The sequence below is a fragment of the Hetaerina americana genome, unplaced genomic scaffold, assembly GCF_022747635.1.
Source record: "Hetaerina americana unplaced genomic scaffold, ioHetAmer1.1.p SCAF_5, whole genome shotgun sequence".
In the NCBI taxonomy this organism is placed as follows: Eukaryota; Metazoa; Arthropoda; class Insecta; order Odonata; family Calopterygidae; genus Hetaerina; species Hetaerina americana.
The window spans coordinates 86,435,438-86,453,404 of NW_027287095.1; the positions used below are offsets into that span (position 1 = coordinate 86,435,438).

General features: G+C 42.4%; 2 protein-coding genes across 2 annotated transcripts in view; one reads left to right on the plus strand and one right to left on the minus strand.

Annotated features, from left to right (window-relative positions):
• Window positions 1-17,722, minus strand: part of LOC139693477 (uncharacterized) — a gene marked incomplete at its 3' end in the record, with an annotated part of 128,133 nt that extends 110,411 nt beyond the window's left edge. Inside the window, exon 1 of the mRNA XM_071591654.1 lies at window positions 17,291-17,722. Coding sequence (XP_071447755.1) covers window positions 17,291-17,354 — 64 coding nt within the window. The remainder of the gene's footprint in view (window positions 1-17,290) is intronic.
• Window positions 1-17,967, plus strand: part of LOC139693993 (rabankyrin-5) — a 185,228-nt gene that overhangs the window by 125,432 nt on the left and 41,829 nt on the right. The gene's annotated exons all lie outside the window — the stretch shown is intronic.

The following is a 17,967-nucleotide window of genomic DNA, read 5'->3' on the forward strand; positions in this document are numbered from 1 at the left end:
TCTTTAATGTTATAAAGTGATTTTTTTATATCACCTCCTGAGTTATTTCCTTATTATGGTTTTAACCACAATGACCTTTAGGCCGACGATGGTGTCGCGCTTAGCGTTGACCGTACTAAAAAGTTATAAGTTTAACGTGCGTGCGAAAAGATAGACGTTGGTCAGGCGTCCGTTCCCTCCCCACCACTCGTGAGCTCCTCCTCCTCCTGCCATCCACCCCCCCCCTCCCTAACCCTCCACCCGCCCCACTCTCTCCCTCTCCCTCTCCTTCGGGATCCCGATATAATTCGACGCGGCCGAGTGCGCCTCACGGTCAAGACTTCGCCCCCACCCCTCTTGCCACCCTCCCCTTTCCGTGGCAGGAGTATGATGTGGTGCGTGGCGGGAGGATTTTCTCCCCCCCCACCTCCCCATCCCTCTCAGGTTCGGTTAAACCTCCAATACAACGAGAAGAGTTTGAGGGTATAAACCTTTCGGTCATTGAACACTCGCTACCTGTAGGATGCAAGAAAACCCGAAAGAAATGCACGAGTATGTCGTTTATTTGCTTCCGCATGCGCCATAATCCGCAAGCCACCACGAGGACGTATGGCAGGGATTGTGAGGTCATCCACTGATGGGGTAATTAGATGACTTTTATCATGCGAAGCAAGTTTTGCATGCCATATTATTTTCGATGATCTCGAATGGTTGTATGTAATTTTTTTGGCTCTGTTGTAAACATGGACTGTAGGCGAGTGAAATGATTCCTAATATTACCTGTATCCAAGCCTGTAGGTCGCCCAGAGGGCGTTTGGACTGGGGGGATTGAGATATTTAGACTAATTGGTGATTATTAGCAATGCAATATCATTTTAATTTTGGGACAGGGGTTCAATTTGTTGTTCGTGAAGTTTTTTGAGTATCTTCGAAAGAATCGCTCCGCAGTCGATTTCTCTTCTTGCCTGCAGTCAACTCATACTTCAACAAATTGTGGTGCAACGTGTGTTATTAATACTAATTATGCGTATGCACTGCGTTATAATATGTTTTAATTACGAATTGTAGATGTATAATTTTAAAAAACCCAGCGATTGACTAGTATTGTATTTGTATCGTATCGTTATTTTTTAGATACTTTTTTTGTAAAATATGAGTGTGACCGAAGATTCAGTTTAAAAAAAATATCGGCGTATGTCAAATTGGTATGTACGTACTTGCATCAGCATCTGATTCAATAAATCATTCTATCGATTACCTTTACTCGATATATCAGAGTATCAAATGCCTTGCTATATATATCGACACAGTCGTATCGATAATTTTGGTTCGTATGTTGATAATGCGTTCATGCCTCCAAAATAATTTCATGACCTCCGCCCTGCTACACGTGCGATCACAACTTCCCTTGGACTGGTGAGCGTGGACGGGCAGCTACTCTGACCACGCGTGCCCACGGCACAGAAAACCGTTGGCCGGACGCCCACGCAGTGGTCGGTCATCTGGTGACCCCACCTCCTAGTAGGTGATACTGTCGATGTTTGACTTTAAAGTGGTATCGATTTCGATGGGACTTGGTGACTGCGATCATGTAAGTCTGCAATGTGTCGATATTAAAAAAAATGGAGTAACACTGTGCCAGTTTATTTAACAATTCCAAGATTACTCAGCCTTGACGAGTGGAGACGCAATGGCCGAATACCCTGACCATTTCCAAATTGTGTTGAAAATGTGGTACTACCCCCATCGTATTACGGTAGACGAGAAAACGTCTATAAAATTAGAGAGATTAAGTGTAGAAGAGAGATGTTTATGATGTAATTTTTTCCACGAACGATAAGGGATCAGAATTACGATGTCCGACCACACTAGGGGGGGAAAGTATTCGGGTCAAAATTAGTCTTTTGTGTGATCACCCCCTGCTACACACCCTAGTGGTGGCTTGCAGGATACTAAAAATTCCAAAAATGCTGAAGGATAACATGGAGATATAATGGATGATGGTGAGTTTTCTTACTAATATATGCGTCCATTGTTTATCGTTCAGAACGGATTGGAATCGATTTTTTCCCGGTGTCGTGAGGATTCAACGCATCCAAAGTGTAGCCTCAAAAGTATAATCTGTAGTTCCTCATTAATTATTCGGAATGTGATGTTTCCTCGCCCTCGTAGTAATGGCGTGATGAAATTGGCGTCTCACGAGATGTCGGTCTAAATGATAAGTCATGGATGACGGTCGCGATCACAGTCGGGGCTCCTCAGTGACTGATCTCGCTATGTCTATCCAACCAACCACCTTGAATTGCAATCGCGGATGCGGCCCCGCAGCAGGGGGGGAGTGGTTATCCAAGGGGAGGGTGGAGGGGGTAGCGAAGGGGGGGGGGTCGTTTAGTTTGCGTGTCCCCCGCGTGATGCAAGTGCTTATATGGGCCGACTCGGGTCCGTCCCGTCCGTCTACGGTTGCTCTTGGGTGACTGATTTGGGTTCACCTTGGTGTTTCGGGACGATTTGAAGTCCCCTGTTGCAATTGCATACTATACTCTTTGAAGTCATTCTCCGGGATGAATTCTGGTAGTTACATGTTTTCATTGAAAATGCTCCGACGCACTCTATCAAAACTATGGAAGAATTGCAGGTCAAATGGGAAAGAAATGTAATAATTAAATGCAAAGGTCGAATACACCAGGAGATTGACCGCATAGCTGAGTATTAAGCACCTCATGGAAACGTGGTCAGCGCTCACCAAATAATTAATACCGTGGTCGAAGAGAAAAACACCTTACCAATTAAACTTATAGGTCATGCCTTAAAATTAACTTACTCAAAATGATATATCCCATTATTGGAAGCAGTTTTTTGTTCAAAGTTTGTTCTATTTCATGAACTGCGTATATACATGCAACTTTTTCTCTGAAATAATTTCTCCTCTTCGTTAGTTTCTTGCAGGATTTTTATCAGTTACAAATTTTGGAACTCAAGCTATCGGTAACTTATAAATAATCACGTCTCAAATTTTCAAGTCCTCATTGATCAAGAAATGTAAATGCTGTTTTAAAGAATCTCTCACAATTTTAACAAAGAAGGCCCCTGAATATTGGAAAGTTTTACGATTCGAGACTTAACAGACAGCTCGCTTCTTCACCTTCGGATGTTCATTCGAAGACCGTCTCGAAAATTTCCGATCATTTTAATGCCAAACATAAAAATCGGAAGACTGGAATAGTGTTCAAAATCGTTTCATATCTGTCATTGGAAACATTCAAGAAAATATCAATTCGAAGTTCTTTGTGCGTGTGTGCTCTGTGAAGTATCTCCAAGGTTTTTGCCCAACATGTACTGGCAGAAAGTATCACTCAGCAAAGAAAAAAATCTCGCCATTTTTTTAAATTTCCAATGGCAACACTTATGACTCCATGTAGCAATTTTCCTTAAAGATTTTTTTTCAGTGAACTGACTGTGTTGAAAGTTCTTCTTAGAGGTTCAGTACTCGGAGGATAATTTCTTGTTGTTTGTTGCCTAGGTCACGAATAAATAAACTCCCAAGAGGACTTCAGATCAGCAGATGAGTTAAAGCAAGGGCAATATACGTGAATAAATAAGCATAGATGAATCGCTGTTAACCTTAGTCGTTAACTTTTCACATATAAGTGATCTAAATATTCCTATCGCATACGATGATCACACGAGGAAATGGATAAGGACACAAGTGGAAAGGATAGTAGGAAAAGCAATCATATGATGTCATAAAGGATAAGAACAGTGCGTTTCATGGCACGCATGACCAGGGGATAGGATTACATATAAAAGACGAACACAGGAATGGTTGGGGAGGTGAAATCGAGCGGATCAAAAGCGAAAAAAGTTTCCTTGGCCAGGACTTGAATATATAAGAATTGAGAATAAGTTTACCCATCTCGACCCACGAATTTGTGAGTTTGTTTCAATCATGTTACTACGAAATGCACTCCCCTCGCTGGACAGAATTCTAAACACGGACTCAGTGGAACCAAAATCAGTCACTGCGCTCGACGGCTTATGTACACGTAACCCTCAACCCACCCCGCCCCACCCTCTGCTGCACTTATTTCCCCCCTCTCGAATGACGCCATCAGCTAGATGGACGCGGTCTGTTAGCATCTTCGGGCGTTCGGAGTTCCACGCCCTTCTTAGGCGAGTCATTTCTGTGTGGTTGATTTATTAGGAAAATCGCCCATGACGCCCGCAATGGAGCTTGACACACACGTCGTTCATCCTCCTTTGAATTTAGTTTCCTGCGGTGATAAAGCATGCACCCGCGGGCGCTCGCGATGCATTATGCACGGCTCCCAGTCGGAGTGACCGCCGACAATCCCCTCTTGCCCCCCTGCCCTTCCCCTCGAGGGGTGGATGGGGAAGAAGGGGTTGCTGTCATCTTCGGTCGGGCAAAGGTCATTTTGATATTCCTCGTGCGCAACTGAGAAGGAAAACGGCGGCTGTTGTCGGTCGTTGGCCATAAGACGGGCAGGGCCGCGATGTTATCACTCTCCAATATCAATTCGGTGGCGATGATTATCAGGTATGTCGGTCGATGTCGACAAATTTGGCAATATGTCGATTGATATCGAACTTATTAGATGTATCGAATGCCATCAAGTTATATCGAACTTGTCAGATGTATCGAATGACATCGAGTTAGATCGAATGACATCGAGTTATATCAAACTTATCAGATGTATCCAGTGAAATTGAGTTAGATCGAACTTATCAGATGTATCCAGTGACATCGGTGGTATTTACCATAGTAAATATCTCAATGTCTTACATTGACTTAATCGAGCATAGGCTAGCAATATTTTATATCGTCTATCGCATATTGATCATGTCGTCCTAATACCATCCAAATCTACGATAATTATCGACCATTGTTAAAGTGCTTTCTTTAAATTATCCATTCCCAAATGTTCGATGATAAAAAAATTCCGGCGCGGTGTAAATACGCGTACATAGCAGACAGAGCCTGGAAAACGGGGTGGGTGGGGTGCCAAGAAAACGAGATATCGAGTGGGAACTCGCTATCTCGTTTTCTTCGCCGAAAACGGACGTTGCCGCGGACTTCGATTATTTGAATGCCCTTCGGAGATAAATGTAGTCACTCTGCATCCTCCTCCGGCGAATAAGCCTACCCTCTCCCGCCATCCCGTCAGCCAGGTACCAGCGGACACTTCGTGAGGTTGCGGCGTCTCCCTCCCTCGCTTAGGCACCTCGCCTCGTCAGGTGCTTCGCCTCCCGTTCTAGGGGGCAGGTGGGGGCGTGTAATCGGTGTGGTTGGGGTTATGGGAGTGAGGAGTCCGCCGTGGATGGCGACTCCACTGATGGCGCCCCGCATTGATTGCCGTCTGCCAGCTCTGTTGGGTCTCCTTAGGGATCTCCTGCGTCAAAATCTCCCTCCCTGCGTCAAGAATCGTGGGAAATTTCGACAGAAGAAACCCCCCATAGTGTCCCTCGAAACTAGGAGACGACCATAAATGCGGGTATTTTTTCATCCCCCACGCTCTTAAGATTGAATCGGGACGCAAAAACTTGGTTATTCCACACAAATTCTAAGCTGGGGCAGTAGCGGACTCTTGAATTGAAATATTTTGAAAAAGATCTTTTGCGATTGTGAAATTGTCGACGAATGTCTTTGTGCCTTTCCCTCCCTCAGCCTTCAGTTTTCGTTGGCCAAGTGCACATGAAGTGCCTCCACCCCCGTACCTCGTTTCCTCTCCCCCTCAGCCTCTCGCATCAGTACATCCACACATTCCTAGAACGACCACCGCTCCTTCCTTCCTTCTGTTTGTATGCGAGTACTTACTTTTATTACGTGTTTTAATTTCATTTGAACAGATTCCGCAAAGTTGTGCCTTGAACGACGGACGTCATTGTGCCTGTGTTAATTTTATGTACGCGGTGAATAATTCTAGTGGACTGCAACTAATATTCAGATTTTGTTCGCCATTTTTCATTATAGTATGTTTTTATTAGTTTTCTATCCTTTGCGTTCCAGTGTGGTCGAGCGTATTCTCAACGCTACCTTTCTGCGTATTATATATTAAATTATATGGAAGAAGGGACCATTTTATCTCAATTTCGCCCAAGTACAAAAAGTTTTGTAAAGACCTTTACCTATCTATCCATGTATACGTCACTCGGCGGGAGAAAAATGTAAATTTTGGTGCGAGGGCTATATAAATCCTTATTTTAGAGCTGCTAGTGAATTTAATCCGCTATCCGGCCCTTTTCTCTTTTTACGTGCTTTGTATTACAAGTACCGGGAAAAGTTTCGGAAAAATAGTTTTATTTAAGATATTGGTACAAATACCTCAAAACTCTTCAAAAGGCATCCCTTTAGCGTCGTCAAACTTTTTCCAGCGGCTTTTACACGACTCGACGGCTCCCTGGTAAGCGGTTTCCGTAAGGTCTTTTAGAATACACGTGTAAGCTTGTTTGACGGCACTTAGGGGGTCCCATGGTGGTGTCCTTTTGGAAGGATTTCACATTTTGGAATGGGAAATAGTCTGCTGGTGCCAAGTCAGGACTGTAAGGGGGTTGGGGAATCGTCACGATGCTTTTGCAGACACTCAACTCTGCTCCTGGTCGTCCGTCAAGACCTTCGGGAGTACGAGTTTAGCGCAGATCTTCCGCATCGACAAATTTTCAGTGGTAATGGTGTGTGCGCTGTCACCTTGTATCAATTCCAATACGATCATGCGCACAGTTAACCAAAGTTCTGAATTCATCACTTCACACACACTCACACATCAGTGAAAAAATTGTTACCGATACTTTTTATACAAACCTTTTAGGTTAAGCCATCTGGAAAGAACCTTAGGCTCACATTGACCGTGACATTTAAAGTGAGGAGTGCTATATGCACGCAATCGAGAGAGTTGGATTACATTCCGTAGTCGCAACGTGTCCTATACATTAAATATTCTGATCACGGCAGTAGATGGTTGATCTGAATGATTTAAACGCCTTGATAATTCAAGCGATCGTTTAGGGAAACTGGTAAAGACGGCCCTGAGAAGTGTGTGCGTGCATTCTGTGTTCTTTCTTCGAAATCTCTTCGACGTCCTTGAAATCGTCGCCGAAATGCCGAACATTCTTGTTTTGCTCGTTGTCCCTGACGGCGAAGAAGAGGCATGTGTTCCTTGTTACTCGCGCCCGACGGCCATTTTAATTTTTTCGGATGTTGTTTTTTTGTCTTCCTGGGGAAATGTGTTCTCTTAAAGCATAATTTTTTGCTATTTTTAACCCTACTCTTAACTTAATCCTGCCTCGTGACCCGAAGGAGAGTATCGTTGTGGGCTTTGTTAAAGACTCTCGAAGGAATTATTAATTCATCCTTTGAACTGTTAGTCTTAGGATTAGGATTTTAGGATTGATATATTAGAATTTTCAAGTATGAATGGTGAAAACGCACGGCTATTAGTCGTTATAATTCTGTAAATCAAGACCGGATTCCGTAAGGGGCAATTTTTGAGCGCGATGAAAATGTTTTTTGGTATCACTTTAATAGTATGTTGTGGCTCAACCTTGAAAACATGTGTTCGAGAAGACAGCGCGTTTTGAATTCCTTTCTTCCGCAGTCTTGAGGGTTAAAGTGCATTTCATTAATGCTCGCAGTGAGAATTATTGAACACCTAATTGCAATTTGCAGCCGATGCAGCTAATTTAATTTAATTTACTTCAATCAGACACTTAATTTCTTAGTGAGTTAAAGAAATAACTAATGACTAGAGGAAGCCAGAGATGAGTCACGTGTTCGGGCACACTCGAGCCTTCACCGAGCGTAATTACAGGGGGGGGGGGGGAGAAGCACCACGTGGTGGTGGCGCCTGGGTGCGGCGGCCGATCGCTATCGATGTACGTAAACTCCCACCCTTTGCGAGCGCGCATCCGACCCCTCGTTTGTTACCGCTGAAGTTTCGCGCCGCAAGCTGTGGGGATTTGCAGCGCATGCGCATCTCTTTTGTCTCGTACGTCTTATGTGGGTGAGTGGAGTATTGTTTTTTGCTGACGGGTGAGTGGAGGGCCACCATTTCCCCCCCGCCCCTTCTCTCATCTATTAACCCCCCTCCCCCCGGGTCTCCCCTCCTCCCTCGTTTGCACGGGTGCTGTCGTCACCAAGGGATACTTGAGTCGCCGCTCTGCGTTTTCTTCCCCACCCTACTCCCACGATCTCCATGCGGAATCCAGAGCGAATCGCCGATTCTGCTCGTTTGAGGGCACTTGCCACTCCGGCCGTGCGCGGGAGAGTGGGCCGCCTCGCGGGCCGCCGCGGCCAACGTCGCGCCTACCTGTTTGTCGCCGTGCGTGTCGTGTTATTTCTTTTACGGACGCACGCCGTGAGTTTTCAATCGAATCATTCAGATGTCGCGTTTTTTTTGTTTTCGTCGTCGACCGTTCGGCGTGGGCCCGCAATGCATGACGAGTTAGTCGGGAATGCAAAGGAAGCACCGTCAATGGAGAGACAGTATTCTCCCGAGGCGGCTACTGTTAAAGTGCTTTGCCACTCTCTGATGGAACACCGGGATCGAAATTCAAACTGCAAAAAAATGGGAAATAGGAATGGCGAAATGGGAAACCTAAAGGAGCGAAGACCTCAGGCAACTCAACGTGATGAGGATACGAGAAAAATTATTCTTTTTTTGATTGAAATTGAAAATAAGTTGGCTTTTCCACATAGACTTTTTTTTATTTTCACTACCTAGGTTTTGTTATGGTATAACATCATCAGGTTACACCATACCATACCGTGATACCATAACAAAACCTAGGTAGTGAAAATAAAAAAAAATTCTACGTGGAAAAGCCAAGTTGTTTATTTCCAATTTTAATAAGAAGATTTTCCACTAAGTGACGCCAGAAACTGTTTAATGGATACTTTTTCCCCATTAAAATGAAATATGCGGGTCGTATGACTGAAAAATAAGTCGAGAGAAGAATAGGATTAGTGAAACCCAAAATGGTCTGAACTGATGAAGACAGTCGTTGAAGAAACCGAGTAGGAACTACAGAGGAAGGATCAATTTTGTCGAATCGGAAGTTTTTTCAGAGGAAGACCCAAGAAATGAGTTAGTCTGAAGCAAATCATGAAGGGACTGCCAAAACGGAGTATTAAAAGTTTAGGATAGGTTATTAACCTATGAATAAGAATCAATGAACCTATCTCGGAATTCTAGTTTCAGTTTGAAAAGATATGCTCCTTAAGTGAAACTATGCTTTCCGTTTTTTTTTCAAATATACTTTATATCACATGCTAAATATTGTTACACCTTCTTGTTAGATATGGCTAATAATTAGTTATCTGAAATGATTATTGGTGATAAGAACTATTTGCCTCCCTGCTTTCCCGTTTCCTTCTATCCAAGTCCCCGAGATAGCGCCACATATCCCGCCCGTAAGAGGTAACCGGTGCGTGATGGCGGTGGTGGGGCATATTCGTAAGGCGGGGGGAGGTTATCGGGTCGGATTTCATCGGGCACCTTCTTCCACCTCGATGACTTGACCGCCGCCGCCACTGTGACCAGCTCTATTCTAACCCTTTGAGTGGACTTAAGCTTGGCGTCAATAGATGTCAATATTAGGTTATATTTCTATCGTAATCACACCTCGTTATTCTTTTATTTGCCGATTGGCCCTATTGCATTCGAGGTGGAGAGGAAGGGTCATCCGCGAGCAGTCGGCAAATGAACATATACGTTTTATCCGCGAGAGATAATAAACTTGACTTTCAGATCCGTTGATATGAAAATAAATATTTAAAATAATTGGATGTGAGAGGAATCACCAATCGCTCAGGTTATTTATGCTTTGAGAGCAGTCATTTTGTTGAAACAGCCTGGCATTTGCTGATAGAGAGACTTTAGGATGTTATCGTAGTTGTGGGAAAATTCGCAGTTCCTGCATACAATCCGTTTTGATGTCACCTATGTTTTATTGGATTTGAATGGCTCCCCACTCCACCGACACCTTGGTGTTCTTATACTATAACGAGCCTTTGGGTGAGCCCGCATTTAGTGTTTCCATTGCGGAATACTACACGACTTTTACAGAAAACTCTCGTATCACTCGACTGCATACGTGGGCGCATAAAGATGAAAAATTTTGAATGGAGACCAATGATGAATATTTCAATTTAGTTAATTTGCCGATTTCGACTCCAAAAGCCTCAGTAATCCATTTTCTCAAAGAAAAAGCATTCACGTTTTGCTTCTGAATTTTAAAACGAAATTTTCTTGTCAGTGAAGTAAGAGTTTTTTTAAATAAAAAACTGTCTTTAGTCTAGCACAATTTTTTACTATCAGACATTGAATTGAATTGCGGCAATAATTGTTACCCTACACAGACCACGTGTGCTGCGTAATGTAATAAAGGTCCACTTGTGCATAATAATTCTTTTAAAGTGATCGTGCTTATTTTCATAAAATGTTAGTTATTGTAAAACAAGTTTTTGACTACTTAAAAAGGATATAGATGCTTGAGCTGACAACATTCACCTCGAGCGTCCCTAAGGGATAAGATTTGTTTTACCGTTCACAATATCTTGGGGATGACGTGGAATTGAAGAAGATAGGTCAATTTTTATGATAGTTTAAAAAAATGAGAGGTTAATGGATTACTACTGGTGTTATCTCGTTGGTGATCTCGCCTTACTTATTTTGTTTCATGTGCAGTGAAAAAATCAAACCAAATCGTCTTCATCATTGCTTAATCTCCTAAATATCTTAAACGGTATAAACTAATATGTGCGTGAGAAGATGGTTTATCGTTCGCCTTCATCCCTCTCGTATGGAAGCAAATGGACCACCGCGTCCCCTCTCGCAAGAGCACGGTGGCGGAGGAAAGGGTCGGAGGGGAAGTAGTTCGACGATGGTGGCCGGCCGCCAAGTGGAGAGGCATATGTACTGTTATCCCGACGCGAAAGGCCACCTTTCTTTTAAAGGTCTTTTATTATTATTTTTTTAAATCTTCCTCACACTCTTTCTCCCACTCTCTCCCTCCCCCCACCCCTTCCCTGTCGTCATAGTGTTGTTTCTGGGATGCAGGGCGGAGGGTGGGAGAGAAGAGGAATGGGTGGATCTTTCCGGGAGCGTCTCTCTTTCTCTCTTCGCCCGGGGGATTTTCGTGGTCACCGTAACGGGATGTTAATTCCATTCACCCGCAACGGGGCGAGTGAGTGAGAGGGGGGGGAGGGGAATGAGGCCCCCTTTCGTCCTCCGAACCCGAAAGATGGTGTCTGGCCGCAATCCCCCCTGCCCCTTTCATTTCCTCGTCATCCCCGTTCCGCCGCATCCCCGTCCTCGTCACTCGACTAGTTCGACACGGGCGGGTCAGGTAAGAACGGGTGAAAAAAAGTTCGTCTTTTTTTCGGTGTGTTAACTCAAACTTTTTTCACTCGCTCCAGAAGTGCTCCACCAAAATCGCATTTTTCTCGATAGCATGTGCTGCGGTTGACGAAACACAAAAAGAGGTCCGGGAGGATGATGATATCCTTTTGTTTTTTTTTGTAATTGTTGAACCACATCACAAGTCATTTTCCGGGGTAGTGTCAGATATTGCTTTTTTTCTAATCCCTTGAAGTAGGCCTCTTTTTTTACCACGGCAAACTTCTTACTTACTCGCCGTACTTTAAAGAAAGACATTTATTTTCATTCTGCGCATCGATAGGAAGAATACGGTTCGTGTACCTACGTGCGCCTTTCCACGGGCTTCGGCAAGAGAGTGCCAAGGTGCAAGAGGTGTAAGGTTTCTGGGAAAAACTATTTGTTTTGCTAATCTTACGATGGATATGTGTTGGGAGGAAATGATAGTAGTTTAAAAGAAGTAGCGATGGAATAGGGAAGTTGATGATCAAAGAGGAGGAAATTTTCTTTCTGGCCATCCAAACATGGTGCCGGCGCCCATACGTCTTCGTCATCGCTTCGAGTTTATATGCAGTCCGATCATTCTTGCCCAAGTTGGTAATGATTAAGTAGTAGTCAGTAGTGAATGGAGCAATCTTATATCGATATTTCGAATCTCAGGGAAAGGATGATGGTTTCAATGCTAATTCTTCACTCGGCGATCAGATTCGATGCGCGGGTTATTTATTCACGGGGTTGGGTTGCGTCTGCGGGTGAATGGAGGTCCCCGTGAAATTGCTTTCCGTGCCTTGCAGAAAGAGGTCACCTACCAGGCACGCCTCCCGGGTCACCAGCGTGCTCGTGCGCTGTTGCTCTCTTCCATTTGATTTAGTTTTTTTTAAATTTATATTTATATCGAGAATTACGCAATTTACTTTAGAATTTAAAAAAATATGGTAAATGTCACATTCATGGGTCGTTTCATGCATCGAAAATTGCAATTTTTTTACGTGCTGAAGGAGGCAATTATGTGATAACATCACAAAAGAAGTGACTCGCGGTCAAATCGGAGCTCTCTGGGGCGTCGGTGTGTTTTAAAAGCGTAACAAGAGTACATTTGTAGCGATCTTCAACGGTAATAGATGTTCTTCCTATCCTCGTTGTAGTTGACTTCCCCAACTATCACTTCGAATAATTTTTGCATTCACGGAAAGTGCTAAAAATTCAGTCGATGACGAAATATGTCTCGTTTGCCCTCGTGGATTCGAAAGAGAGAGAGAGTGTGTGAAGGGAATGGGGTGCAATGAATTCTAAGAATGTAACACACTGATTGGATGACGTATATGATACCTGGGGGTCGGGAGGGGGGGAGAGATGGTTTCTCCATTGCACGATTGGTTTCAATAATTCACTTCACTAAAGCGTTGGAGCCGAAAATCTCGTTTCGATTTGCGTCGACCAATTTTGGCTCGAATCTCCCGACGTAAGTGAATCCGGAGTCTTAATCCTTACGGTCGAAGGAAACCGCGTCCCCGGCACCACGCGTTCAATCTCCAACGGCAATAATTTTTCGGCAGCCATGTTCTCCCCGACTTTCAGAATTACCGTTTAGTCGACCGCACTCCCATCCCCTCCGTCTGCCTACCTCTGTCCGTCTTCCTTGGCCTTATGGAGATCCTTTCGGTATCGTTGACGTAAAAGAGTGTCTAGCAGTCAATTGAAATGTTGCCCCATTTCGCGTCAATGGCTAACTTTCGACCGCACGACTGGACCATTTTAACTTTCCTGCCGCATGTTATGCATTAATATAATAATAGTGATGATGGAGGTCAAGGCTTTTCATAGCATTTTTTCAGATGCTTGCTCTTTCCTCTCTACCTCTCCGAGCATGTACGTAAATAAGAAGCGGATGCCTCAAGGTCTGTCTCTTCGAGTTACTTTGTTAGCGAGCGGAGCATAAATTGTGGAAATTCTACTTAGTTTGGCGTTTCTCGATGTTGCATCACGTTCTCTGTGAGTGATGACTGAAGGGTGGCGTTTTATCGAAGGGTATACAAATACGTATGCATGTGTAATCTTGGGTCGCGGCAGTCCAGGGGTAGAGCTTTGGACTACTGGTTCAATTTCTGGGCAAGCCTCTCTGGGCACCTGCAGCTCCACCCAAGCTATGTGATTTTTCGGGTACCAGGTCTTCCTGGGGAACCATAACCGGCACAGGGAAAGGAACTGGCCCCCCTACCCTGATGTGTGAATTTCACACGCCGTCGGGCTTAGTACTGGGTGAACTATTAAACATCACCTACAAAATCAACCTTCGGGTTGATTACTGTGTTTATGGTTTTTTTTATGTGTAATCATGGTTATTAATTAGTATTATCGGAAAGAGACAGTTTCCATTCTTATAATAATAGTAATAGTAGTCCGTTTATTACGGGTGGAAGACCAATTTAAATTAAATCGAAGTAGATTTAAAGAAAGAAGTTCAAGGATTCAGTTGATCACAATTATATAAGGAAATGGCATCATTAAAACATGCCAGCCAAATCTAAAAAAACTAATTATTTCTTTATAAGAGTTAATTCAGGCAGAGGAACACTTTTGAAAAATTGCAATAAGTTAGAAAGTATGTCTACGTATCAGGATATTACTATTGTACAAGTATGACATGCTAATTAATGATGGTGGAATAGTAGCTTAATTCTCTCTGTTAAAATTTAAAAAGAGTAATATGGAAAATTACGGTAATTTTAAGGAGCTCTTTTAAAATTAAGCAGGTCAAGGTTGATCATGTATGTTTAATCAATATTAGAGTCACCAAACCTGTATAAAAATGTAGAACGTAACAGTATACGCTGGATAGAGAGTGGACCCGCGTCCAATACGTTCAATCTATTTTCATATGGAACATTATAGGTTAGGAATTCCGCATCAATATTTACAATCCTTGAACGTTTTCCCATTACACCATTTTTTTATGTAAACCTCGCGACATGGGGTCCACATTCAAGAACTGTATCCGAGCACCGAGTTGCCAAGATCATCTACAGTAAATGAAATTGAAATACCTTCATCTTTTAGGTACATTTAACTGCATGGAATTGTTTTGACGCGTCAGTAATTCTAGATAAACATAATTCTAGAGCATAAAAATCATCCATTGTTCTGACAACATTGTAGATTTAGAGATCATCAGATTATGGTTAATTGGAGAATTGGGTTGTGTTAAATTCCTATGTCATAGTACGTATAGGTACATATGAGGAGTAAAATAGGGTCCAAGCGTGAGCACTGCGGGTCTTCATGCAAGATGTTAGAAGTACATAGCCGAATTTAATGTAATTAACTGTTTACGTCTGATAACGTAATTCTGCAACCAATCGAAGATTTAGCCATTTATTTCAAAGAGTTTTAATGGTAGGAAGAAGGATCTGGTGGTTAACCGTATCAAAGGCATTAACTCGATCAAAATACTTAGAATCGACGTTTCGGTTATGTTTTAGTGCTTTATTAATGATTTTTTTATTTAAAACTGCATGTTAGTTACCACTGGCATATTATATCTAAAACCATACTGCTCATAAGTCGTATCCACTCATCAGGAATGATACTTTGAAACCAGCCACGTGCTCAATAATATGGGCAACCAACAATTTAAAGGGTTTTAATATCATATTTTTCGGCAGATTTAAAATAAGTTGCATTAAAGTCTCAAATAGTACGTTGAATGCAGGACTATTTTAATATTGAAGTTTTTATCATACTTTATTTATTATCATACTTTACCCAGGCAAATATGTACGCGCATTGCTCGCGACCTGATATATATATATATATATATATATATATATATATATATATATATATATATATATATATATATACATACATACATACATACATACATACATACATACATACATACATACACGAACTGCTGATTGAGATGTAAAAACACTTTGCGTGTGTATTCGTGCGTGTTTTTTAGGGTTGCATTGAACAATCGTGGTTTTATCGAAAGAATAGTGGACGGAAAGGTTTTAAAGAGAGGTGTTATTTCGCATAAGTTGTTAAATCAAATACGCCTCGCCAATTAAGATGGCCGGGCGATAAATTTGTGTATTTACTAATACAGCATGAAAGCGTCATCTAGGCTAAAAATGGCCTTTTTTAGGACGGAAATCCTCGACAAGTTTGCTATATAACGCAGCCGCGTGATTAAACAAGACTTCTGGAAAAAAGTGTAAATCCTACAAATTTAAAAACGTTAGGAAAGAGAACGATATATTACCGAGTCCGTCAATTGGTTGGGGAAACTAGAAATAGAAAATACTGCCGATGATACTGACGCGAGGAATACGTTTCCTCACGCAAAATACGCATTCGCAACACAATATGTGGCTATTCGAAGCGATTCATTTATTTAATTGATACAATTCATACGTTCGCTATAAGTCAAGTGATCAAGCCACCACCACCGTCATAGAACCTTCCTGCTTCGCGACGGCTATCGAATTAGTTAATGCGTTACATTTTCAAGATACATGGCAACCCCATTCCCTTCACTCAGTTGAATCCACTAGGTCTATATATATATATATATATATATATATATATATATATATATATATATATATATATATATATATCGTGTCATCGGCCGATGCTATTTTTTCCTTGAAAGCGAAGGTCTTGTTATCGTAAACTGCTGGGGTTTTTCTTTAAATACTAGGAGTTGTGGGATTTACTCCGGATCTCGTGATTGTATTGTCAAGTTCTAGGAACGCACGTTGTGGTCAGATGTTATTTTTCGAGATATTCCTGAAATTTAGGGAAGTTTTTTAAAAAAATGTGCGAACGGAGAGGCGGCGAATGTTGTAAGCGTGGTCTCTCTCTCTCTCTCGAGTGAGAGCTGGTTGACGATTAGCGCCGGCGCGGATTGGCCTTATAGAGTGGACGCAAGCAGCGTGTGATGCATACAAGCAGCGGGATTGGCGGATTATTTAATCGGGTTGGCAATTTCAAGATATCAATTCCTTTCTCAGTACCGTTTCGGCGATAAAACGTTGTCTTTCACTTTTCAAGTCTTTGAATAATACCGTTGTGTTGCCCTCTTCTTTATAACACTTTTATCGCAGTTATTTATGAGTTCGATAATGCTTATAGTATTGAACAGATAATTGCATTTCACTCGCATAGCCATGAGAAAATCCTTAAAGAAAAATCGACTGAGAAATTAAATCTATGCATATAATTGTTTAAAAAATAGTACTTTGTTGGGCTTTGGTTATGATTTTTATTTCTTTCCATGTCAGAATAAATACGGTCATTTCACGTCACGTAATAATTCATTGAAAAATTGAGTACACTCTAAGAGTTTTTTCGTTCGTTGAGAATCGTATTGAAAATAATTTTGCCCCTTGCAATTTTCCGCTTTTTTTCAAGCACTTTCAACAAGCTCTTTTTCTGTGGCAGCAAAGGACGTATTGACTAGAACTTTTTGTCTCAAGCTAGAAATTTGACTATGGGTGAACCGAAGGAAAGGTGTTCATTTAGGGAAAACTTTTAGAAAAGTCTGCTGCGATTTGCGCCTGTTGATCTTCTCTTTGGTTGCTATCAGGTTCCGACCCGCGAATTCAATAGCTTCGTCGTTTGAACCCCACTCCAACCAACATGGTATGTGATCGTGCATTTGAAGTATGATATCTTTTAGAACAAAAAAACATTGTTTTCCGCGGATAGTTTACACCAATGTTGTTCACGAACTGCACAACAATCCGAACAAAACAATACGATGTTCCGAATCTAGACTCGTCAAGAGTCGGTAAGCCGGACGAACTGTTAATGCCGAAATACTAGTAAGTACTCAGTAAAAGGGTAAAGATACGGAAAAGGCTTACTCCACCGTAATTATTTTTAATTCCACCACCATTTGGAGCTCTGACCTGAGTTGAACACGAGAAACGTCCCGACGACGGTCCAGACTTGCATCGCCGCAACTGAAGTCATGTTGGCTGTCAGTCGTTCGAGCTGATTCCTCCCGTCAATTCCTCCGACGAAACCTAAAAGAAAATGTGAGTCGGCCCCTTTCGAGAGAATATCCTGCACAGAGTAGCCTCCGTTGGGTGTTTCGTCGCAATGAGGGATATCTTTTTTTTCCTCTATAACATTCACTTGGAATTCACGTTAGGCACTATTGGATTTTATTTGTTTTTTCGTATCTCGAAGAAGCACTTTGTGAGGAACATTAATTGCACTTCCAGGCGACGAATCACTGTTTACTTTCCATGATTATGACTAGACACATGTGTGCTCGTTGTCTCATTCCCCCGAGAGACGTGACGCCTGCCACTTGGTGTGTATCTGAAGAAGTGTGTTTGTTGGTAAGCGGTATCTTTGCAACTGACCTGAACTTCCCGCTTTGTTACGAGTTTGCCGGTGCCAAGGTCCTCCGGACGTCGAGTCGCTGCTTCCACCTGGCGGCGATCGAACGGACTGAATGAACGCGCGGGCGAAACGAAAGACGTTGGAACTGGATCATGGTCTAGTGCGACATTAATCCGATTGGGTGTCATGACGAAGAAACAATGAAGTTCTTTTTCTAGTTTTTAGGAAATGCGTA